Source organism: Mus musculus, chromosome 3, assembly GCF_000001635.26.
Source record: "Mus musculus strain C57BL/6J chromosome 3, GRCm38.p6 C57BL/6J".
NCBI classification, from domain to species: Eukaryota; Metazoa; Chordata; class Mammalia; order Rodentia; family Muridae; genus Mus; species Mus musculus.
The window spans coordinates 59022061-59047998 of NC_000069.6; the positions used below are offsets into that span (position 1 = coordinate 59022061).

The following is a 25938-nucleotide window of genomic DNA, read 5'->3' on the forward strand; positions in this document are numbered from 1 at the left end:
TCTTTAACTGTTGCTGGCCTTGTTGTGGGATGCTTTGGTGGCAATTAGTAGCTAGAACTGCCTGGCAGGTTTGTGAATTAAGCAGGTCTGAGAATGTGGGAGTGAGCAAGCTTCCTGAAAATGGAACAGGTGGAGAGGTTAAGAGGCACCGATGGAGGTCAGCTGTTTACACTGGTGCTTTTCATGTTTTTTTATGCTGGCTTGGGGAAATTTGTCTTCCTTGACTCCAGATTACAGTTGGAAGCTCTGTTTGCAAACAGCTAACCTCACATGAATGAATACCACCACTACCACTAAGAGAAACCACTCTGCCCTCCCACAGCATGGCTTCCCACAGCAGTGCATTGAGCTTGGGATAGGGATGTACTTAAGGCTGGGGAGAGAGGAACCAAAGAGAGCCACACCGAGGCAGGGATACCAGTTGACTGGAGGATTAACATCCGTGACCACAGGCTCAGGCTGGGATTTGTTGTCTCTACCTTTAGGTCACCTTACAGATGGCCACAGTAAAGGCTGAGTAAAAATGGGGTTGGAAGGAAGAATTTACACTGGAAAGTTTGCAAGGGAGAGTCATCTGGGGTTGGTTGTGGCTCTCCCTATCAGTGGAGGGGCTAAAGAGAAAGCCTTCTTCTGTGACTAAATCTGGGTAGGGTAAACTAGCAGATACTTAAGGTCCCTTTCCTGCCTTATGCATATGCAGATCTAAAAGTTCAAGTATTTTTCTCCTGCAGTTTTCCTGGAATCTTTCTGAGAAGCCACATCCAGGTGTTTGAGATCAGTGGGTGACAAGCATTTGAATGGGGTTGGAGTATGAATTAATGGGATACAATTATTTAAATGAGTGAAATAAATGCTAAGTGTACTGTATTTTGATATAATTGGAATCAAAGGCTCTCCTACTTTAAATGCCAGCCTCCCTTGGCCACTAGGGTTGGAGTGAGGGCCGTTGTGGAGGGGAATTGGCACTCGGAGTACGTGTTTGGTACTCATCTACGGAGAGCATTTCCGTTGAATCCTTTTTAAGAGTTTCTAGGCGCTCAGTCATGTGCATGGCTGGTCTTGTGTGTGCTGGCCATATAAAGATGGTCATGGATGTGATACTTGGGGTGATTTTGAGTTAAAACAGGCAACGTATACCAGTTCTGCTCTGTCTGTGTCACACTGGGAATGTGACGTGGGCAGTGTGGCCGCCATCTCACAGAAGACGAGTAGGGAGCCGGGATGCTGGGGTAGGTTCGTTGGAAGCACTGCTTGCTTCGGAGGTCTTACTGTCTCTAAGGACCTGATTCTGTCAACAACAGTGCTAGCCGGAGATGCAGCTCCTTACTGTTACCAGTAGTAGACCGAAGAGTTGTGTTTTAAGGTAGGCGCTTAAGGTTTAAACCATGATACTCCCTAAATCTTCACTTCTCCCCAGTACTCAGCCTCAGTTTCTCAATATGTAAAAACAGTTCTCAGCATGCCTATGATACTTACTAGTTATATGAGGCATGTGTGTATTGCCTAGATAGGAGAGAGGTTATCACTGTTACACCGTTAAAAGACACTTACTATTTCCTTTTTTTTTGGTTTTCTGAGACAGGGTTTCTCTGTTTAGCCTTGGTTGTCCTGGAACTCATTCTGTAGTTCTCAAGGCTGGCCTTGGCTCAGAGACCTGCCTGTTCTGCCTCCTGAGTGCCAGACTCAAAGGTATGTGCCACCACTGCCCAGCTGAGAAAAGATATTTTCTTCTGCTTTTGGTAGGCATAGATATGAAGGTAGCTCTTTCTGTTTTGTGCTAGGTTTATCCTTTGATTTTTTTTTTTTATCTCAGGTCTGATAGTTATTGGTTGTCAGGCTGCAGGTATGGATAGGATGGGAGGTGAATATTAATAGCAATGTAGATGATGGCAGACAGACAAAGACAACCTTTTTGACTTTGATGCAAATGTGGCCCTGGTGTTAGAGATGATGAGGCCAAGGGAGAGGAAAGATTTCTTTACACAGGAGTCCTGCCTCTTCTTGAGTTCTCCCTCTTAAGGAGGCTGGTATTAATGTTTTCACCATCATGTATAACCGTGGCTGATCTCCTTTTAATAACTTCCCAGATGGTTCGGGGTGATGCGTCAAGCAAGGAGTGCAGATAGAAATTGGTCCCTACTGCAAAACCGCAGTCTCAGCTGCTATAGACTGAGTAATGGCTTCCCCACTGCTGCCACATGATTTGGGGCTAGTGCTGTCCTGCAGGATGGCAGAAGTCCTTTTTTTATACTTAGATTCCTAGGGTTGTTGGAAGAAAGCACCTTAGCTTGGACATCTTAAAACACTGGGAGTTGTTTTCTCTTAGGTTAGAATTTTGGAACCAAGGCATCGGCAAGGCTGCGGTCAGTCAGCGTCTCAGGCAGGGTCTTTCCTTGTGTTCTGTAGCTTCTGTTAGTCCAGGCCTTTCTTGGTGTGTAGCCAGAAAGCTTCCATTCTTCATTTTACTGTGTTTCCCTCTGTTTGTACCTCCTTTTTATCAGGACACTAACCTACTAGACCCAGATCCACACACTCAGTATGACCCCGTTTGACTTGCTTGCATCTGCAAAGATACTAGTTCAAACGATGTCATCTGCACACTTATTAGAGACAAGGACTTTGAGATCCCCTCCCCCTCTGGACCCAGTTCTACACTGGACAGTGTGTGCAGTCTCTCCTTATCTTTTGAGTGTCCGGGCTGATTCGGCACTGCGTTCAGTGGTGTTGTCTTGTACACAGAGTCAGGAGGTCATTTCTTTCCTGAGCTTGTTTCTGTTCTGTTGTCCTTCCTGGTGTTGGTGAAATACACCCCACAAGCACACGCTATCAACTTCCCTCTACTCTGTGACCCCGTTTCCTGATTTCACCCTTCTTTCTCCAAACTTTTCTAGAAGCCTTCTGTGAACTTGCCCTCTCTTCTGCTCCTTCCAGTGTGTGCCTCTGGGACCTTCAGAATTCAGTCTCCAGGGGTGTGCACATCCCAGAAGTACTCGGCAGTGTTGCTCTCTCCTGCTCCAAGCATTCCCCGTGCGTCTCAGTTAACATCGGCTTTCCTCCTTTTCCTGGAACTGCCGGGCAGTCTCAGCGCCCTTCTCCCTTCTCTATCCGACTCTTAGATCACTGGTGGGTTTCCTCCAGGCCCATCTTAGACCTTTGTCCTTTTTAGTTTCCTCTCTTCCTGTGTATCCCTAGGTTTAGTTGCAACCTGTAAGCAGACACTAACTTAGAACATCTGGCCTCTGGATTGCTGTTTACACATGCCTTTGTTATTTTAGCCCTTATTCTGACCAGTTGTTCCCACGGCAGACCTGAACGACTGGCTGCTACCTCCTTGCTTAGAACCTTTAGTGTGTTTACATTAAAGACAGAATTCCCTCTGTGGCCCACCACACGCTGTGTATTCTACCCGTTTTTAGGGTTCCAGGATCAGCTTCTAGCTACAGCTTTGCTCCTGTTCCCTAAGTGACAGTATTCTTCCATCTTCCCAGCTCCATAGACATCAATCATATTTCCCCCTCTGTATTCTTTTGTTTCATGTACCTCATCTGTGATTGCTACTCTTCCTGTGAATGGGACCTTTTTTCGTGACATGCCTCTTTTTATTGTGTGGGTAATTCTCCTTGTCTTGATGTTTATTTGGTGTTAACTTGAGCATTCCTATGTTTACTGTTTAGGCTGTGTGCATCTGCTGTGTCCAGTTACTAGCAATTTATTTGTCTTTAAAGTATACAGTGTTAAAGTACAGCATATAATTGGGCTTTTCTTTTCTTCTCATTTGGGTCCACATGATAATACCTCAGCTCAGGCACGTCACAACTGTTTAGTTGGCATTTACTGTGATTACTGTGGACTTGAGTCTGTTGTTCCCTTTCCTCTTTCCTGGATTACTAGACACGTTTAAATTTACTTGAGGAGATGTTGGTTATACATTTGTTTGCCTGTGTGGTTGCTTTATGAATTACATAGTATCCTGGAGCTCTTTCATACTCTCTATTGTGTTAATGTGGTGTCTCTTCATGAAAGAGGTCAGAACTTGGGCATTGAAAGGACCTTCTTAGAGAAGGGTAACTCCTTCACAATCAGAGCTCATCTCAGAGGTCCTTTACCCCCATGCCTGGCTTCCCAGACTGAGTTGAACCCTTCTTTGTTCTCTGAGCAGACAGCACGTTTCTTTAGGGTATATACCGAAACTTCCATTTGCCTACGGTGGAACCTCTAGTCTATAGTTCAGTGCTATATTTATAATTACTTGTTGATTGAATGGAGCAGGAGCCTCAATTATAGCTTGTGAAATTCAAAAGACTTCATAATACTGTAAGGGGTAGAGCAGTGGAAATGGCATGATGTAGGCATATAGGTTAAAATGCATAAAGTTGTCAAGTAGATTAAATGCAAGTTAAATATTAAAAAATAGGGCAATTAATAATGGATCAGGGACTGTGCTAAACTCTGCAACATTTTATCTTATGTGACTTTAGCCTTGTAAGTCATTCTTGTTTCCTTTGAAACAAAGAGATGAGCTATAGAGAGGTCTGTTAGTTGGTCCTAATACTATTTTTTGAGCTCTGCCTTCTAATGCAGATTTATAAGATTCTAGCATACAGAGTACCAGCCAGACTGGGCCATTGGTCTTCATTGAGGCTTTCCAGTTTCAGTCACAGGGAAGTGTTTTGATTTGTGCCCAGAGTCTGGTAGAAAAAAGGTCTCCAGCATTATTTATGATCTATATAGAATTATGCTAGATCCTTCTTTAGGTTCCTCAGAGGGTAGAAAAGGGAAAGCCCTCTAGATAAGGCCATGTAGATAAGGAAGCTATTTCAGGAAGACTCAGTACAGCTAGGAGGTAGGCAGGACAGAAGCAAGATGAGTGACAGGCAGTAGCTGGACCTTACATTCCTTAGAATACTTCAAAGGAAGGAGTGTGAGACGGATTCTAATTAATGGTGACGTATGAGAGTGAAAGATTCTTCCTTAATGTTTCAGGTCACTTGTACTGTTAACTTTGTGTATTTCCCAATGACTTTAAACTCTGACCATGATGGGATTTATCATTCCGTCTCTGGGAATGAACCCTCATGCTGTCATGGATATTAGCTTTTTCTAATGGGTCAGCAGATAACCTCTGGGGCCTGAGAGAATGCTTTTTGGAGAGAGAGATTCAGACCAGGAAAAGTAATTGTAAAACGGTTTACAAAGCTTTGTTTTGGTAAGATATGGGCTAGCCAGTCTTCCTGAGGGAATAGTTTTCTGCTCTTCTGTTGTCTTGATCCCCTCTGGAGATTTGGTGCCAGTTCCTTAAGTGGTCCCTAAGTTTGTTAGAGGACTAGGTGGTCAAGACCATCGGGAGTGTCCACATGTCTCCATGTATTAGATGGTGAGGTCAGAAAAGGATAAGAGTGGGTGTGTGCATGTGCACATGTGTTTGTGTGCTATTTATTGATCTGCAGTTCATGTGAACTTTGGAATATGTGCTAAGCTGGGCCTCTTTGTTTTGATTCTTGGGTGAGAAGGAGCTTAAGTAGTTTCCAGATTGGCATTAAAATATGATCATTTCTCCAAAGGAATATTCTTTACTAAAAAAACAAAACTCTGTGTGCGTGTGTGTGCCCTGTGCCACACATGTGGAAGCCAAAGGGTAGCTCTTGGGAGTTGTTTCTCTCCTGCTGCCTTGTGGGTCCTGGGGATCAAGCTCAGGGAGTTTAGGTCTGCACCTAAGTGCTTCTCCTAGCTGAGCTATCACTGGCCTTGATGAAATAATTGTATTGAACTGAAAAGATTGCTTTTAAAGTGATCCAGAAAAATAGTAACTTCAGGGTAAATATGTGTGATTTTATGGCTGCATTAGGAGTCCCTAACGTCTGATTTTTCTGTCTATATAGAAGATATTTTGTAAGTGTGCAGAGGAGTGTAAACACTAGCTTTCTTTGTTAACGTGGGATTCTCTAGGCTTTTGCTTTTGTTTTCTTCTCTCCCCCCCCCCCCCCCAATTTGCTTTAAGGCTTCTGCTGCATTTTCCTTTTTGATGCAAGATATCAGCACGTAGATCATGCTGGGACTCAGGTTGCTCTTGCCCTTGTCTCTGAAATGCTGGGGTTGTACTTGACACAGAAGACTTGGATTTTAGTTGAAGCCAATGGGAAGGAGTGTAGGAGTCCCCCTTTCTCCATATTCTGGCTACTTTTGGAATAATTTTGTTACCTACCCATACAAGTTTCCTATATGAGCAAAATGATATGGCTAATGCTTTCTTAGACTGGAAGGTAATGGCTGTGATCTTTCTCCCTGTCTTTGCAAGGAAAATCATTGTAACAGTTGATGGTTGGTATTCATCTATTTAGGAAAGTCTTTGAAGAGGTTCAAGGCTCACAGGGAGGTAGCTATTTGTGTCCCTTACAGATAGCTCTGGCTTGGCAGTGTAGACGCATTCCGTTCCAAAATTTGGACTCTCTTCTAATTATACCTAATTAATCTTGGCAAAGCTTGTGGAACAGTCATAGAAGCGTCTTGTCCGAATGCATGGAACACATACCTCCTTTTGTCTAAACCACTTAAAGCTGCCTGATGCTCCCACTACCCTAACCTGGGTTCTCAAAGTCGGTTCTGCAGACGCCGCCAGGTCAGAGTGGATGATTTTCCTTTAAAGGGGGCGTCTGTGGGTGCAGCATTGGAGTTTGAGAAATGTTATCAACAGTCGTAAAACACTCGAGTGTGAGTCTTGTTCTTAGCTCCTTGTTTGGATTTTTGCCATCTGTGTTTGTTCGTTTCAGGTACTTCAGAAAATAGACCTTCTCTGCACATTTTGCTTGCAATGCTCTTGGCTTCTACTTGTTTCTGTAGTAACCCTACTTGAGGTGGCTACATTCAGAGGGGGCGGGGTCTGAGAGAGTGGTGTCAGGTGAGAGTAGAAAGTAAAGAAGACTGTAAAACCAACTAATCTCAAAAGCCTAGTATTTCTTCTTGAGCTTTAAGTCGCAACCCTTGTGAGTAAAACATATGCTGCAGTTAAGGGTTTCTCTCAACACTTCAGTGGCAAATCGCAAGCAAATGCACACTGGGTTTTCCTATGGTACTCTCCTTGTGACGACAGTTGTACCCCTGCTGTTTTAGACACTAAGACTACAGAAACTTGTATTAATTGCTTCTTCAGGTTGATCAAAAATCTTCCTGACTTAAAATATAAATTATACTTTTGCCTTAAAATTTTAAATAGTTAATTTGAAAATAGATGATCAGTTTGAGATGTCTTTGGATAGCGCTGACAATCTGTCTTCTGTGTGGATCACTCCACACCACAGCTGAGAGGAGACTTGAGTTCCACAGAACTATGATCCCTGTATTGGGATCTTTTGAAAGTGGCCAAAAATGCTCATAAAAGCATGCATTTGTGTGGCATGTCCTAGCAGACTGAGGTCCTTAGCCGAGGTGACCATTTTTGACTGACCACAGCAGGTCTTGTAACAGTTTTTTTCTGTTTCTCATTTGGAGCAGTTGTCTGCCATTCTTTCTTTTGTGCTGTGGTGACCATCAGCCCAGTTCACTGAGACTCTCTCTTGCCTCATTCCCTCCAGCTGCTTTTTGTCCATTCAGTATTTTCAAGCTCTGATTTAGTCTATAACAGTGATAGCCTGGGCAGAGCAATGATGGTATTTTGTTTTTTGTTTTTAATTTCTAAAATCCGAGGCTATTAGCCAGGCGTGGTGGAGCAGGCCTTAGTGTCAGCATTGTCTCAGAAGGCAGAGGCAGGAGGATCTCTTGAGTTTGAGGCCAGTCTGGTCTACAGAGTGAATTCCAAGACAGGCAGGGCTATGCAGAAAAACCCTGTCTTGGAAAACTAAAATAAACACAAACAAAATAATAGTAATAATAACTAATAATAGTAATACTAATACTATTTTTATTCCAGGCTATTTGTGTGTGTGTGTGTGTGTGTGTGTGTTGTAACTTTGGAAAAGTGTTGTCACATCTATTCAGGAGGTCATGTTAAGGACTGTAGGAGTAGCATTGTATTTTTAGACCACATTTTCATGGGACATTTGTTCTTGGTGTCACGGAAATGTTGCTTTGTAGTGTAGGAGCATCCCAAGGATAGTATTTCAGTGCTGGCTTGGCCCAGAGGGTGCACTAGCATAGCGCATGCCACTTTTCTTACCTGTGGAATGGATTTGATGATATAGCAGCTGAGTTGGTAAAGATTAAGTGAACCAGAATATGTAAAGCCAGTGACTCCTCCCGTTGTAGGTTGTGGTGAGGTATGCTTACTACCACGAAGTTTACTACTAGAAACCTTCACTTCTGTCTTCAGCTCACTATGGGTTGAGTAAGTCAGTCTTGGGTAAGTTGTGTAGAGCAGCCTGTTTGAATATGAATAGTCCTGTGGGCTAGGGAGATTGCTTAGCAGGCCACAGCACTGGCTGTTCTCCCACAGGACCTGGGTTGGATTCCCAGCATCCACCTCGCAGCTCACAGCCATCAGTATCCCCTATTATGATGCCTTCTGGCCTCTGCAGACACCTCATCCTTGTGGTGCATAGCCAGTCACGCAGGAAAAACACTCATGCACGTACAGATAAATAAATATTTAAAAAAAAACATGAAGCAAGGAGTGAGAGCCAAACTATGAGCTTCTCAGAACAATTCCACTCGAAACATTTTATGATCTTGGGTTGTGAGATGCTCAGTTGGCAAAGGGGCTCGCAGTCAAGCCTTATGACCGGACAGAGTTCAGTCTCCAGCACCTACATGTGAGAAGGATGAAAGCAATTCCCACAAAAAGTTAAACAACAACAACAACAACTCTACAATCTCTTGTTTGTGTGTGTGATGGAAGGAGCTGTTGGCTTTTTCCCTTTTTCCGAGTTATAAATTAGGAGGTAATAGAACTCACAGAGAGATTAAAAGAGTGGGTCATTTGCAGTGGTCACTTTTCTTCCTGCTGTGACCAAATGCCTCACAAGAGGTAATTTTAGGGGAGGGAGGCTTTTGGCCTTAGGCTGAGGTAATAACAGTCCATCATGGCCAGGAACTCACGACCCCATGAGCTTAAAGCAGTTGGTTATAAGGTGCCCACACTCGGAGCAGAAGTGAGAGCTGGTGTCAGTTTTCTCTGTCCTTGCTTAAGTCCAGGGCTCCGTCCCCTGGGATGGTGCCACCACAGTCAGGGTGAGTCCTCCCTGATCAGTGAAACCTCTCTAAGGACCCTGTACTAGACACACCCAGAGGTGTGTTTCCATGGTGATTTTGATCCTTCCAAGATGGTAGTCAAGATTGACTCTGGAGATAACCTCTGTGCAGTGCACATGTACCACATTATCTTGATCTTTCACGAATGCCCTGGTTTTTAAATAGGGTTCTGCCTTCTTGGTTATTGTCCTCTGAACTGCTTTCCCGTACAGACAACAGTGAACGTGGTTGTTACTCAGGCTGCAGTGCCTGGATTCTCTTCATTGTTTCTGTTCTCTGCTTAATCAGTCTGTTCTCTCGAGCAGGATGAACTTACAGCTGTGAATGTAAAGCAGGGATTCAACAACCAGCCGGCCTTCACTGGAGACGAACATGGCTCAGCCAGAAACATTGTAATCAACCCATCCAAGGTAACATTGTAAACATTGTAATCAACCCATCCAAGGTAATGCCTCTTGTTTTCTGTGGCTCCTGAAAGGTGTGTCTGTGATTTCCTTGACATAGTTCTTGCTATGTTTGCAAACCATGAAGCACACACGGTGTTGGGTGTCAGGCATTTCATTCTGAGACCACTCCAGTGTCCCTTTCCACCGTCTATTTATTTTTTTATGGCTTTTGTGGCTGCCATTATAGAAGAGACTGGTCCAGTTTTACACTACTGCCACAGTCAAGATTTAGTTTATTTCCTACCACAGTTCAGGTTCACTGTTTTTGCTTAGAATATACTGATCACATTATGTGGGGAGGAATGCAAGGCCATTTCGCCCAATTGTTGATTATACTGAGTTGTCATTCAGTCATTGTGACACCCACTGTCTTCCTACATTAAAAAATAGCAACCTCTTCTTCTTGGTAATCTCTAATTACTACTATTTTTTTTTAAAGCAAACTCAGGATTACCAGATCTCCTCACAGTAATATTTTAAAATCCTATAACTTTCTTATTCTTCAATTTGATGTTTTTCTTCACTCTGCTTTCCTTCCCCATTCTTTATTTCTTTTGACAGAGTCTCTCCAGGTATCCCTGCCTGGCCTAGCCCTTGCTATTTAGACTAGATTGGCCTTGGATTTGCAGGAACCTTCTTGTTCCTGTCTTCTGTGTGCCCACATGACAGGCATGCCTAGCTCACTGATGGGTCTTGCTGAACGGTTTATTGTGCTGGGAGCTGACATGTTTTCCTGTTTATTGTTCCTCATACATGTGTTGGCTTTAGTTCAGTGTGGGGAACGCCCTTTACACTTTCTTCTTCTTCTTCTTCTTCTTCTTCTTCTTCTTCTTCTTCTTCTTCTTCTTCTTCTTCTTCTTCTTCTTCTTCTTCTTCCTCTTCCTCTTCCTCTTCCTCTTCCTCTTCCTCTTCCTCTTCTTCTTCATCTTTCTCCTCTTCCTCTTCCTCTTCCTCTTCCTCTTCTTCTTCTTTGTCTTTCTCCTCTTCCTCCTCCTCCTCCTCCTCCTCCTCCTCCTCCTCCTCCTCCTCCTCCTCTTCTTCTTCTTCTTCTTCTTCTTCTTCTTCTTCTTCTTCTTCTTCTTCTTCTTCTTCTTCTTTCTTCTGTGTCATTGTGGATTACTTCAGTATTACTCATAGGGTCCTGGGTGGTCATTTTAATTAATTAATTAATTAATTAATTTTTAATTACCTTCATTTTTCTTTTGGCTGCATGGGCAGTCACTATTTGTTTGGTAAGGGCTGTTTAAACCCCGGTGAAGCATCCCCACTCCTCCTCCTGCTGTACACCATCTTCCAGGCTCATCATGCTCTCTCTGTGTCTGCCACTGGGGTGCAAGGCATGCTGAGCAGTTCTGGAGTATCATTAGCGCTTGGTCTTTTCAGTGGATAGAGAGGACAAACGCTTCTCTCTCGCTCACCTTTCTCTCTACCTGCTGGTGGTTAGCATTTCCAGCGGCACCTCACATAGTATTTCCTTATCTATTCCTGATTGGTCTTTGTGTCTTCCTTCTCCTGGAGGAACTGCTCTCTGCACTATCACAGAGTTTGCTGTGTGTTACGGCACACGTAAACTGTTTCTCAGTAAACTCTTTCAGTGCCACCACAACAACCAAGTTTCTGTGTAAGATTTACAGTTTTTCTACAATTCCTTTGTCCCTCATCAACGTTCATTAAAAATGTATCATCAGAGTTGGAGGGGAAGGGCTTGAGAGGGGACTAAAGGAAGGAAAGGGAGGAAGAAGTGATTAATTATATTTTACTTAAAAATGTAGAAAGATTATAGTCAGACTATTATGTTTAGAAGTTTATTGAATTCAAAATATCTTTTCCATGGATCAATTATACATACATACACACACACACACACACACACACGCGCGAGAATTCTTGCTCATTTTCTTTTAATGATTGATTTAAAATTCTTTTGACATTATTCTTTGATATTAAAACCATCACAAATAAAAGTAAGAAATAAAAAAAGCAAGTCAATATCTATACTTCCTTTCTCTCACAAAAACACACACATGATTGTTTGCTAAACCATCAGTGGAAATACTATTGATTTGTATGTAATGCTATTGACCAGATACAGCGATAGTTTTAAATTTGCCTGTTTGCAATTTTTATACACTTCATGTTCCAACTACAATTCTGTATTTGTGATTAACAAGTAGTTGTATATATGTAATTGAGTAGACATACTGTTTGCCAGTTAGCCACATTTCAGTGCATAGATCTTGGGCAGTGTATAACATTTACATCACTGTAACTATCTCCCCACGACCTGCCCCCAGAACACTTTTATCTTTGTCAAGTGATCTACTGTCCATGTCCTGCATGGCTTGGTCAATTTGGGAACAAAGAAACAATACACATTGAAGAAATGACACGGACACGTACAGAAAAGCTGGGACCAGGTGGACTGTGCTGGCTTTGATGGAGGGCATCTCCCACAACCTGGAAATTCCACGTTTTATTACGTACAGCAGAAGGAGGAGGGGCAACTAGTCTGGGCAGTAGGTCTCTCTAGAGGGACAGTTTCAGTCTGCAGATGTCTGGGAAATCTCTGTTTGTACAAAATGTGAGACTTTGCCTCAACTAGAAGGGAGAGATTTGTCTCCTGGAATTTGCTGTCTGACCACCACATGCTCTGGCTTGGATGTGCCTGGACACCCTCACCCCTGTCCCAAATATACATATATACTCTATCTCTTATACATGCAAATAATAATAAAGTTACAAAGAGAAAAACAAAAGCCTAATATCTAATATAGTAACATTTTGGATTAGGGTTTTAGTGTGTGCATTTTGAGAATTCAGTTTTATGTCAACGAGTAGGATTTTTTAAAGATGTGTTAGTAATGCTCAATTCTTGGTGTCTCAGTGCCAAATTTTATATTAATTTAGGTAGGTAACTAAGTTAACCAAAATAACTTATTATAACTTAGGCCACCTTTTCTATGAAATGTATTCAAGGCTCTAATATTTCTTGTGTAAACTTGATTTCATTAACATGAAATGTATGAATCTTGGTATTTAATACCTGACCTTTTCCATTCTTATCAAAGGAGCTATTATCTGAATAGTTCTGGGTGGATTAAAAACAAGTGCTGAATTGACCTTCTTACGTTTTGTTTGAAAGAGTATAAATTGGTATTAGATCGTTTGAAGGATGATATGGCAGTGTAATTAAAATTACAGTCATGCCATCCAAATTACAGAAATTTGTCCTATACCTGCATGGAAATGATGTGAAAGGTTGGTCAGTTTAACAGGATTCATAACAATAATGCTTAGAACCAGCGTTCAAGGTGCCTGTTAGCACTCTCCTGATTAAATAAAGACAGCAGACCCATGCAGAACATTACTGTGCAGGTATACAAATGAATGAATTCAACATATAGGCATGAAGCACTCATACTTGACTCTGCATAGTGAGCCAGATATGCCAGAAAGGGAAATAACGAGTATGTGTTTGCTTGTGTGTGTTCTAAGCAACAGTAGAATCACATTGATTATTTGGAGGTAGGAGTTAGGTTTTGGGAGAGAGGCTTTAAAAAGTATATCTTCTGATTTTTGAATATATTGCCATTAGAACAAAACTAAGCACTGTAGTAGGTTGGTGACATATCTGTAATCCTAGCACTTGGGGTGGAGGGAGGCAGGGACATCATGTATCCCAGGCCAGTGTGGGGTCACTCTTAAAACCATTTTTTAATGCTATATGGTTTTGAAATTTTTTGATTCTTAATGTGCATCTGTTTTGTCTCACTTAGGAATTTCGACTTTGCTTTGTTTACAAGATTCACTAAGGAGAACTCTAAAACATATGTATCCAGTTTGTTCCATTATTCACAGGGTACATTGACTCCTTAGAATAGTTTTCATTTTTATTCCCGTTTATTATGATTAATGTGCTTACTCATAATTGCAACTTAGAGCTTTCTCTAATATACAATAGCACATGCAGTTAGCTGTTTAGTGCCCTTGGTAGAAAGACCAAATATCAGTTGAGAGGTTTAAAAAAAATTGCTGCTAGTGATTGCTTGTTTACAAACTCTTTCATCGGTGATATACTGCCCTGTTCTGCATGGCTTGGTCCTGCACACCCACATGTGGTAACTTGGGAATGGTATTCTCAGGCTATATCTTCTACTCAATTTATCCACAGAATAATATAGCTTCTACTTAATTTATCTCTATAGCTATAACTTCTACATAAGTTATCCACAGAAAATTCTAGAAACATTTGACTTAAAGAAAAATCTTTAGTGAAATCTGTATAAAAACAAAAATCTGATATCTAGGGTTGTTTGTTTGTTTGTTTGCTTACTTTAGCTTTTGTTAGTCACTATCCTGTTGCTGAAAAGAGACATCATGACCAAGGCAGCTCTTACAAAAGAAAGCATTTCATTGAGGGCTTGCTTACAGTTTCAGAAGTTGAGTCCATTAATAATAATGGCAGGGAACATAGTGGCATGCAGGCAGGCACTGGAGCAATAGCTGAGAGATGATCCATAGGCAAAGAGAGAGAAAGAGAGGGGGAGGGGGAGTGAGAGGAGAGGGGGAGGGGAGGGAGAAGGCAGGGGGAGGAGGGGGGAGGGGAGGGGAGGGGAGGGAGAGGGACAGACATACTTAGGGCTTTAAAGCCTACCTCCAGTGACAGACACACTTCCTCTAAGAAAGCCACGCCTCCCAATTCTTCCAATCCTTTCAAACAGTGCCACTTCCTGATGACCAAGTATTTAAATATATGAGCTGATGGGAGCATTCTTATTCACACTACCACACTTTTATTATTACTGCTTTTCAGTTCAGGGAATTTTAGTTCACATTAAAAAAAAAAAAGTTGTAGCAGCTCTTTTGTCCTGAGGATAAGTTTGACTAATAGCTCCAGTCATACCAGTTCAAACTAAGCACAGGGCACCTGTGGCCTCCAGCTTTTAACTAAGGTGGGATTTTTACTTTTTGGTTTTCCAGGGTAGCATTTTAATTGACTTAGGTTGCTACTGTTTGCTAACTGTTGGTGATACTTCTTAGAAGTGGTTTGCTTCGTATAACTGAAAGGTTCTCAGGGACCAAATGTGGTGCTTTCTGGATTCTTGAAAACCCTCACCAGGTTTCCTGTCACCTTGCTCTTCCTTCCCTCCCAGCCTCTCCCTCTTCCTGCTCTTTGCTCTTCTCAATCCCTCTCTTTGCCCATTTTATACTTGGGATACCACAAAATGATAAAATAGTTGGCAGACACCTGCTGCTCTGCACTGTCCCATTCCCATTTAGTGGCACGCTCACCCCCAGCTTTCCTTTCCCTCCTACCCCAATGCTTGTAGAATTGGCAGTTTAATCAAAACACTGAGTACCTAACTTACTCCTCTTGTAATTTTTCTTTTAAATACATTTCTCTATCTTGAAGAAAGTAACATCAATTGTAAACACAGAATTTTTATTTCTGGAAGCATGTGCTATTAAGACAAGACAGGAATAAGAATGGTTCCTGTGACCCCCAGGCTCTGTCCTCCTCAGTGTACCCCTGAGAGGGAGCACATTCTCTCATGTGGCCTGTGCAGTGTGGCAGGGGAGAGGGTAGCTTTCTGAAGAAGGAGAGCATGGCCCAGTCCGCAGTTCATCCCGATGGAGTTAACTTCACGTTGCCAGGTGGTGAGGGAGATTTTCATTGTATTACTTTGGGACTTTTTAAGACTTACTATGTGGAAATCACAGTTTTTAAGCTTCAAAGATAGACATTTTTATTTTCTCCAATGGGCTATATCAAGATTTTAGTGGAAACAAACTATGTTGAAGACAAACTATGTAACACTGAGGCCGTTGCACACTGTCTTTAAACGCTGTCTTGCTCCTGCTTCTTTCTGCAGATCGGTGCGTATTTCAGCAGCATATTGGCCGAGAAACTGAAGCTTAACACTTTCCAGGACACCGGAAAGAAGAAACCCCAAGTTAATGCTAAAGATAATTACTGGCTGGTTACTGCCCGATCGCAGAGTGCAATTCATAGTTGGTTCTCTGACCTAGCAGGGAATAAACCACTTGCTATCTTGGCAAAAAAGGTATCAAGTATTTTCTTCTATTGTTATAATTACAGTTTTATAAATGAAGCTGTTTGAGATGGTGTTCACATGTACACTTATTTTTTCCCACTCTTTTTTAAACCAAAGGTTCAGTTGTAGGCACATACTGCCAGATAATTCTGTTCTTATGTTCTTCCCTCTATATTTTGATCACAGCAGTTTTTGCTGACTTAAATATATCTTAAAATTTAAGTGTAGGCAATAAGGCCTCAGTTTTTCCACCCATAACACTTTCAGTTTTCTTAGATCAAGATGTTTGAGGTACAAAAAAATGGATCGCTTGCTTTGAGATCATTCCCATGTCTGTCAAAATACCTACACACACACACACACACACACACACACACACACACACACACACAAATACACATAAGTAATATCTTTAGGCTAAGTTAAGTCTTACTGCCAAGCAAGATGAAGATTTTTATTCTGTGACTACTTGTGCTATGAAAAGGTGTTTTAAAGAAAACAGGCATATTTATTTATAACTTTCAGAGTTTTCAGCAAGGGTGTGTGTGGGGTGGTAGGTAGGAGGTTCTTTTAAAATCTTTACTTTTAGTAATTTTCTTCAGTGGGAATAATCAATATGTAGGCTGAATAATCTTGTAGTCTAAACAACATAAGATGTCCTTTGAAAGCCTATAGTAAAGTTAGAAAATTTCCCCCAGTCTTTATCTCTGACTTCTTGTGTAACTTTGTAATAATTCTGGTTATCTCTTCTCATCTCCCCCAAAGTCCCTCAGTTCTAGGGGCTCCGTCTTCAGTTCTAAGTATGCAGTGCTCATTTCCCCTGGCGTGGGTCCAGCTCAGAAGTCAGTGCCTTCATATACTTGTGTGTTTGCTTTTGAAAGCAACTCTTTGAAAATAGTGCCTGCATCCTCTGTTGGCTTTAATTTGCTATAAGTCTTGACACTGCATGCCTCATATAGATAGATAGATAGACAGACAGACAGACAGACAGACAGATAAAGATGAAAGGCACCTGTAGTCTTTGAAGAATGCTTGTTTAAGTGTGACCAACTCTTCCCAGAGTTAGTGCTTCTGTCTCAACCTGCCCAAACCAGAGCTGGAACACTTCATCCCCAGTATTAATATGTGTTTGTGGTCTCACTGTGGCCCATGGATTGTGTCTGAAGGCCATGTAAGCCGTAGAGCATCCTTCAAAGTTTGATGGCTTCTGAACACCAATTCATATCCTCCGTGCTGTCAGCTAGGTGTTTATTAAAGTTTTCCTTTATTACAAGCTCTAAGAATACTTCTTAGATGCTCTCTTACAGTAAATATTGGTAAGGAATTGGTTTCCTTGCTTGAAGGGTGCAGGGGTCTCTTATCTTTTAGGAGGGAGATAACTCATGGTGCCCTGTATTAGCCATTGTTCTTCTTTCTTTATTAGGAGCTGCCTCTGGCCAAGTCAGGTGTCCCTCAGGTAAGCCTTGGCATTAATTCTTTGCAAACATAGACATTTCTTTATAAAACATTGACTCTGCTTTGATATGTTCATGTCTTAGGTATGCTAGGAGTCCTTCTTCCCCCTTCTCAGCATTTCATCCTTTTGAGATGGCAAAGGCTCTTGTAGTTTTGGGCAAAGGACCAAATTCTCTATATGGTCTTCATAGCCACTTAGTTAATTTCTGATATTCATGTACCTGATATTCATGTACAAGAAGGCTTAGGAAGGAAACAGTGATTTATTTGCTGTGATCCAGAGTCATCTTCCAGCTCTTACCCAGCTTTCAGAATAGATTTTTATATGGGGAAGATTTTGTTTCTGGCATGGTTTTCCGTTAGTGTAAAGCCATACAGGACTCCAGAGGTGTCTGTAAGGACTTGTAATGTAGTCACTGTCATTACTTGGTTTTGAAAAGGAAAAGTCTGCCAACCAGGGATATTCTTGTAACTCTTTACCAGTTGGCTAGTTCTTACCTGTTTATGCAGGTGCCCTTGGTTACTGTGATCTAAGAATTTCCTTTGGTTTTGGTCCTGTTTAGATGATGGAAGACGCTAATGGTGTGAGCATCCGAGGGGAGAAGTGATAGTAAAATCCTTGTGCCTAAAGAAGAAGCACACACTTAGCATCTTAATTGCCTTCGTAGCTCTAGATTAAGCTGTTGCCCAGTGATGGCTGAAATTCAATGTCAAGTTGATGTCAGATGTTTTACAGAAAAATAAATCCATTACCGTTAAAAATAATCATAGGAAACATTATTTCCTCCCAAAGTTGGCCCAATCTATAGATTGGACAAAACCAACACATATATCTTCTCTCTTAGTCAAGTAATGCTCTTCTCATCTGTTTGCTTGGATATCAAAGCCCTGACTTGACTCAACTCAGGCTTTTGCCATTTGTCCTGTGTTGTTTATGTAAGATCTGTGACTTGGTTTGGTATGGTATTTTATCTAAACACTTCAAATTTTCGACTGTTTGCATTTTTCCTCCTAACAGTTGCTGTTTAAATAAATCCTTTGCTCATCTATGAAAGATTCTATTAATAGGACTCTCTGGAAACACTAACTTTTTTAACCTTGAATTTAGCTACAATTGTAGGGTTCCATCTTGCATCCTTTCCGTGTGAATGAATGAGAGGCAACCTGACGTGGGCTGATACAACTTAAACTACTGGTTCCATATTTTATATTCCAGTGAAAAGCATCAGGTCTTGAGCTGAATGTTTGACCCTGTGCTTTTCTTGAATGAGAGTAACCAAGACACCGTGTTCCACGAAAGATGTGCCTTGTGTGCTAAACAGGCAGGACATTTTCTCATTAAAATGTATCACTATGTTGTGCGGAGATGAGGTGTTATAGACTTGGCTCATGTGTCTTCTGCATCCCTTTAGCTGTTTTGTGCAGTGTATTTTGTGTGTCATGAGGGCGATGTTCTGCATTCAGCACCCAAGGCTGCAAGTACACCTGGTCAAAGAGTCTTCAGTTTTCTGTAGCCACAGTGTCAGCACCCTGTACTCCGTTGACCAAGGTCAGGAGGCATTCGTTCAGCATTGGAACAACTTGATGTTTCTTTGGAAAGACCAACTGAAGTAGCTTGCTTTTAGGGCCTATATTAAAAAAAAAAACAAAAACAACAAACAAAACCACTTACACTTTTTAATTCCAGGGATCATACCTTGTACTAGTCACGTAAATAGTTAAATTTAAAAGTTCACTGACTTGACAAGCTGGTAGAGAAATTCTGTGCTGTATGAATTGGCAGGTTTAAACCTTGACTTTTCAACTCAAATTCAAATATGAGTTTTAGGAGAGAGAGATAAGGTTTATTGATATCCATGGCAGCGTTCCAGTGTCTTCTTTTGACAGGGCCTTAATCTGTGGCATGAAAACACTCGAGCTGGTATAGGCATATCCCCAATCAGGCAACAAAGTATTATTGGTATAATTTTGATTGTACCAATAATCAATTCACACACACACACACACACACACACACACACATATATATATATATATATATATATATATATATATATATATATACATATATATATATATATATATATATCAGGGTAACCACTTTGTGAGGTGCATAGCATTGGTACATAGGATCCAAATTAATAAATGGCTGGAAAGAGGTGAACTTGGCTGGCAAAGCCTAGGGAAGTAGCAGAGTAGTGGTCATCCTACTGTGGTCTGTGGCCTGTGTGCACCTTATAGTTTTAGTAGTCCCGACCTGCTGCCATGTAACAAATGGACTCCTGTTCGTTCTTTTCTCCATGATCACAGACTGAATAGGTGACAGAGATGAACGGGCTGTTCATAGGATATTTATGAGGAGTTCTGGAAGAATGAATTAACTCTTTCAAGCCATTCACTGGCATATTGGAAAACTAATTTGCTGAACTGCACCTTTGTGGTCTTGAAGAAATAATTAACAGCCTCAAGTGTCTACTTCAGCCAGCGCATTAATTGCCCTGCTATTGTAGCACAGTGTGTATTAGGCAGACTCGCCAATCCATCGTGGTAGGCTCCGCTTAATATCTGGGGCTAAAGACACTTTCAGAAAGTTTCTGGAAATTGTTGCTTTTGTGAAATGCTGCAGTTAGAAAGCTTCATACAAGAAAAGTGTCCACGGATGAATTGTAGAATGATGGCAAATTCTTTCTGACCCCTCCCTTCCAATTTTGGGATAAAACATTTAGAGGAGTATCATGAAATTAATTTTTCCTGTTTGTTCATAAGGCAAATGACTTTCCTTATCTGAGAATGTGACAAGACTTCATTTTTATCAATAAGAAAGCACAGCTGAGAACCTATTTACCATGTGCTAAGCATAATTTTGATTTTTGTTTCTTAATGAAAATTGGGTTAAATTTCCTTCCCTCCTTTCAAACTGCATGCACTCTTTGAAAATCTATCAAACATACTTTTTTATAGCAGCACCTAACTTCCGGCCCTTTCCTTACTTCCTCCTCTGTAAGTGTGCTTCGCAATGCTCTGGTGTGCGATTGTCATATGTTATTTCTTTTTAGGTCCCCATCCTCAGTAAAAAAGAGGACGTCTTTGCATATTTAGCTAAGTATTCTGTGCCAATGGTTCGAGCAACGTGGCTGATCAAGATGACTTGTGCCTATTACTCTGCTATTTCTGAAGCTAAAATTAAGAAACGCCAGGCTCCCGATCCCAATTTGGGTAAGTGAGCCAGTGGGCAATGTTTTATATTTCACTACTGGTTCTTCAAATAATTGTCACCTGCACCCTCTGAGAACTCAGCATCCCAGCCCCCACCCCCACCCCCCCTCCCCACCCCATGCAGCTGACAGGCAGCAAGCCCTGTTGATATCTCCACCATCGTCTCTTGTCTAGACAGAAGCAACCTCTGGCTGGCTTTCCTGCATGCTTTTGCTGCAGCTGAGCAGGCCTCCAGTCCACGTAACTGTTCCTTACCTCCTATGCCCCTGCCCCTGAGCTCACTGCCTCTTTTTCTGGTCAGTGCCACTGCCTTTGCGTGTGTAATGACAGTTGATGCCAGTTAATCTTGCTACTTCAACACAGTTTTCTGCTTGTAGCTGGAGTGATCCTGTTAATTGTGCTCAGAATCCTTTTATGACTAGCTGCCGAGCTCACCTGCTGCCTGCTCTGGCCAGCACCAACAGCCTGCATGTTGTTTTTTACTTTAAGCCTTACCGGAAGCAGGCGGGCACTGCTTTCCTCCCCTGGGATAGATGCCCAAGTGTGCGCTCCCCGTTCCACTGTGGTACTGCTCAGTGAAATCTGGGACCACTCTGGATAAAATTGCTGTTGCCTGGTTCTTTATTTGATTTGCAATTATCAATACTACCCATTATATTTACTTACTGGTTATCTATATTCACACATACAAACTGTACAATAAGGCTGCGTGGACATTTTGAGTGGTTCTGGGCTGGATTTCTTTTTGAATTCCTCAGTGCTGGTCTCTCAGTGTAGTACCCCAATTACAGATATTGTTCAGTCATTTTAAAAACACAGATATGAATAACAAGGCCAGAAGCATTTGTGTTTGCCTATGTCTGGTGTCATTTTGTCTGTGTATGAATATTTTAAGAATTTTACCCATTTATAATCCTTGAAACTTGCAGCCTCTCTAGCTGATGAGAGTGCTCTATTCTTTAGGTGTGCACATATGCACACATTCATTTGTTGTTGTTGTTATTTGTTCTTGCCAATATTTTCTTTGATGTTCAGTTTAATGGTAAGTATATGAAAGAGGTGCCTGGGTAGCTCAGTTGGCAGAACCTGGGACAAAAAGATATGCAGAAGTTAGTCTCCCAGCTGCATCTCAGAACAATTTTAGAATAAACAAGAGTTGCCTAGGTCCTGTCCATCCTAGGTTTGAGAGTGTTACCATGGAATGCAAGACCCTTCACCAAGGGAAGGGAAGTATCTCTTCTAGCAGAGCGTGGTGGACTTCTCCTCGTGGTCATCTTACCATCAGTGCCTTCTCTTATCCCTAGCATTAGATGGTTTGAGGAGGTGTGTTCTTCTGCCTCAAAGCTAACATTTCCACTATTTGCATATTAATAAAAGCTTCTCTGTTGGATTCCCTCACCAGTTGCAATTTTCTGTCCCTTCGTAAGCAACATAGCACATACTAGGATTTGTCTTTTGATTACGTCTAAAGAGCATCTCGGGTCTTTATGATTCCTGTTGTACATGTAAAACGGTTAATGTTTAAGTTGTTGAAACGCTTTCTGTACCCTTTCTCAGGATAGCACACACAGGCTTGGAGTCTGAAAAATGCTAAAGTCTGAAGTTAAAAACAACTTAGAATTGCCTACGTTTTAGGAATTTGCTTATAACCTCTTAGGTTTGTGGTTCTCAGCCTTCCTAATGCTGCAACCCTTTAATACAGTTCCTTATGCTGTACTGGCCCCTCCCCTCATAACATTATTTTGTTACTTCATAACTGTATTATTGCTGCTGTTATGAATTGTAAAGTGAATATCTAACATACAGGATATCTGCTATGTAACCTCTGTGAAAGGGTCATTTGACCCCGGCAAAGAGGTTGCAACCCACAGGTTGGGAACCTACTGCTATGAGACCCTTGCATCTGACAGGGAGTTATGTGGTTTGACTCAGTTCTGCCAGCATGTTTCTGTGGGCTCAGTCTCTCTCTCCATGTCCTGCTCATCCGTCTCCTCTGTTTTTAGTTGTTTTAAACGAGAGGTAGTTCTCAAGCGTTTCTTTTCCTCGACTGATGTTTCTGAAAGGGGCGCGTTTTACTTTAGAGTGGTCCCCCGTTTCTCGTGATCAGATGGCGACTGTTCTCCGGGTTGGGAATATCACATAAGCAATTGTTCTGGTTAGTTTTATGTCGGCTTGGCTCATTTGGGAAGCAAGAACCTCAATGGAGGAAGCGCCCTACCAGATTGTGCTGCGGTGCATTTTCTTGACTGATGATTGATAAGGGAGGGCCTGGTTTACTGTGTTGGTTCCACTCCTGCTCCGAGGGTCTTGGGTGCTGTAAGAAATATTGAACAAGCCAGTAAGCAGAACTCCTCTGTGACCTCTGCATCAGCTTCTTCCTCCAGGTTCCTGCCTTGTTAGAGTTCTTGCTCTGACTTCCTTCAGTTATGGAATGCATTCCATGACTGAACTGTGGGACTGTGGAGCTATAAATTGAAATAAACCCTTTATCTGCCATGTTATTTTGGTTATGTAGAAACCTAATTAAGGCAGCAATTATGTGATCATTTTGGCATGTCATATAATATTATAAGGTGGTATATGTCACATTTCTGTACTAAAAAATTACTATCTCACCCTTTGTATTAGTTATTGAGTAATTTAACTCTGAGCTACTATGGCTTTTTATCCTATCATCTCTTTTTGAAAGTAGGGCTTATTCTATAGCCTAGGCTGGCCTCATACTTAAGAGTTCCCCCTGATTTAGACTGCTGAATTCTAGGACTACAAGCATGTGACACCAAGCCTAGCTTTCTGTATTCTTACACGTGTTTCATTTTATTATTATTACTTTTTACTTATTTAATTTTTTTTGCTATTACAAAGTTGCCAGGTATGTTGAACCATGACTTTAATCTTAGCACCCAGAAGCAGAGGCAGAGGCAGAGGCAGAGGAGGCAGGGGCAGGGGCAGGGGCAGGGGCAGGGGCAGGGGCAGGGGCAGGGGCAGGGGCAGGGGCAGGGGCAGGGGCAGGGGCAGGGGCAGGGGCAGGGGCAGGGGCAGGTGGATCTCTGATAGTTTGAGGCTAGCCTGGTCTACTAAGGGAATTCCAAACTAACCAAAGCTACATCTAAAAAACTGGGGGTGAGAGAGAGGGCTCAGTGGTTAACATTACTGGATGCTCTTAAAGAGAGCATGGGTTCCATGTCCAGCACCCCCATATGGAGGGTCACAACAGCCTGTAACTTAGTTCTAGGGGCCCTAGTAGCCTCTTCTGTCCTGAGGGCACCATACATTGCCCGCAAGACACCCACGCATGTAAAATTAATAATTAGTAAAAATGTCACAAGCCCCCAATGTCAGAGTCAATAAAGATTCAGATCAGAGCTTTTGCAATAATTGATGTAGGACCACTCGATGTTTGAGCCTCCTGGATTCTTTAAACTGCTGGAACCACCCAAGGCATATTAAACAACAAAGGAAAAACCAAGCTGAGACTTTATATGAGTCCATTGTAAACATAATGTATATACTAAATTAATATAGTATGTCCAGTCAAATGCCATATGGTCTGTAAGGTAATGTAGGACTGCTGATGTGCCAACAGACGTCTTAGTTCTGTTCTATTGCTGTGATAACACACCATGGCCAAAACAACTTATAAAAGAAAGCACTGGGGAACATGGCAGCGGGCAGGCAGGCAGGCAGGCAGGCAGGCAGGCAGGCAGGCAGGCAGGCATGGTGTTGGAGAAGTAGCTGGATCCTATGTGTTGAGACAACCACAAGGCAGGGATGGCAGCTGGGGTGGGGTTGGGGAGCAGGCTTGAACCAGTGAGAGAGAGAGAGAGAGAGAGAGAGAGAGAGAGAGAGAGAGAGAGAGAGAGAGAGAGAGGAGAGAGAGAGAGAGAGAACACATCCTGATTTGGGAATGGCATGGACTTTATTGTTTTTTTGTTTTTTGTTTTGTTTTGTTTTGTTTTTTTTTTTTGTTTTTTTTTTGTTTTTTTGTTTTGTTTTGTTTTGTTTTGTTTTGTTTTTTTTTGAGACAGGGTTTCTCTGTATAGCCCTGGCTGTCCTGGAGCTCACTTTGTAGACCAGGCTGGCCTCGAACTCAGAAATTCGCCTGCCTCTGCCTCCGGAGTGCTGGGATTAAAGGCGTGTGCCACCACGCCCGGCTAAAACAAGTTCTTTTTCTTTTTAAGATTTATCTATTTTTATTTATATGAGTACACTGTAGCTGTCTTCAGACATACCAGAAGAGGACATCAGATCCCATTACAGATGGTTGTGAGCCATATGATTGCTGGGACTTGAACTCAGGACCTCTGGAAGAGCAGTCAGTACCCTTAACCACTGAGCCATCGCTCCAGCCCCTGGCATGGACTTTAAAACATCAAAGCCCACCCACCTCCAGTGACACACCTTCTCTCACAAAGTCATACCTCCTAATCCTCTCCAAACAGTGCCACCAACCATGGAACAAGCATTCAAACTTGAGCCTATGGAGGCCATTCTCGTTAAGGCCACCACACCAGAACATAAAAACATATGTTTGCATGTTGTAGTGTTGTCTTCCCCCATCGCATACATTAAACACAGGGAGTTTCAAGTTCATGAACACTGTCAGCCTAGTCCCTCAGACACTTTGGTGAGTTTCCATGTCCAGCACACATGGCTAGGTTGCTAGAAATCCCTTTGTCCATCTGCCCCATTTTCTACTTCGTTCAAGCTTCTGATGTCTTTATTAGCAACTACAGGTACTATAGGTTCAGAGACTTCTCGTTCTTGTCTTAATGGCATCCTCGTGTATTTGGCTGTATTGGATACCTTTCTTCAAGAGTTCTTCAAGGACTGTAATCCTGCCAAGAAGAAGGCTTCAGCCTTCTAACCAAGGTCTATGGCTCTTATAAGGTCATCATGGCTCCTTATTTTAATTGAAAATTGAGCATCTAGGATTTTCCAACTTGATTTGCTTATCTCACCATTTCTCCAACAAGGTCTGGCTTGTTTACTAAACAAGCTCCGTAACTCTGTGCTTTTGCTCCCTCGGAGGGCAACCACAATTAATGCCGATTCCATCTGTGTAAGGGCAGACCATACAAACAGCATCAAACGCAAGTCCTGCATCATAGCAGCACACTGAGCAATCACTGTTGTTTGTGGCGAATTCAGTCTCTGGCGTTTACACACCTGATAAAGTTCAGAGCAATGAGTGAACAATGTAGATCCCAACAGTATTTTTTTTTTTAACAAGTGCTCTAAAATCCAGTCTGTATGACTATAAGCTGAAATAGCATCCTATTGAGACACAGCCTTTTAACCAGCTTTCCAGCATGACATATTCTTTCTTGACATATAGGTTTTGTGGAGCCATTCCTTATGTACAGAAATGAGTTTCAAATCTGAGTAGTTATGAATATTTATGGAGTTGAGGTTTGTAAAAGGCTTGGGGCATCATTTAGCCAATTTTTGTCCCAAGCATTTACTTCCTACTTTTGTGCTGGTTTGTAACTCAACAAATGGAGCAGATAGATAAAGAGGCTAACTCCCATGTGCTGGGTCTTGGAGCTAACTCCTGTGTTGTAACTTTAATTTTTTTCAAATCC

At 41.9% G+C, this 25938-nt stretch overlaps 1 protein-coding gene across 16 annotated transcripts in view; it reads left to right on the plus strand.

Moving 5' to 3' along the window:
• The window catches only part of Med12l (mediator complex subunit 12-like), a 313028-nt gene that overhangs the window by 16642 nt on the left and 270448 nt on the right, over window positions 1–25938 (plus strand). For 13 of the 16 annotated variants that reach the window (XR_003954333.1, XR_375531.4, XM_030252646.1 and 10 more), the window contains 4 exons: window positions 9486–9590; window positions 15500–15691; window positions 17106–17138; window positions 20194–20353. Coding sequence is in view for 14 of the 16 variants with exons in the window: in XM_030252646.1 (XP_030108506.1) it covers window positions 9486–9590; window positions 15500–15691; window positions 17106–17138; window positions 20194–20353 (490 nt within the window). In the remaining 2 variants the exon portion in view is untranslated. The remainder of the gene's footprint in view (window positions 1–9485; window positions 9591–15499; window positions 15692–17105; window positions 17139–20193; window positions 20354–25938) is intronic. The other 3 variants (XM_030252647.1, XM_030252649.1, NM_177855.3) reach the window with 1 other exon arrangement.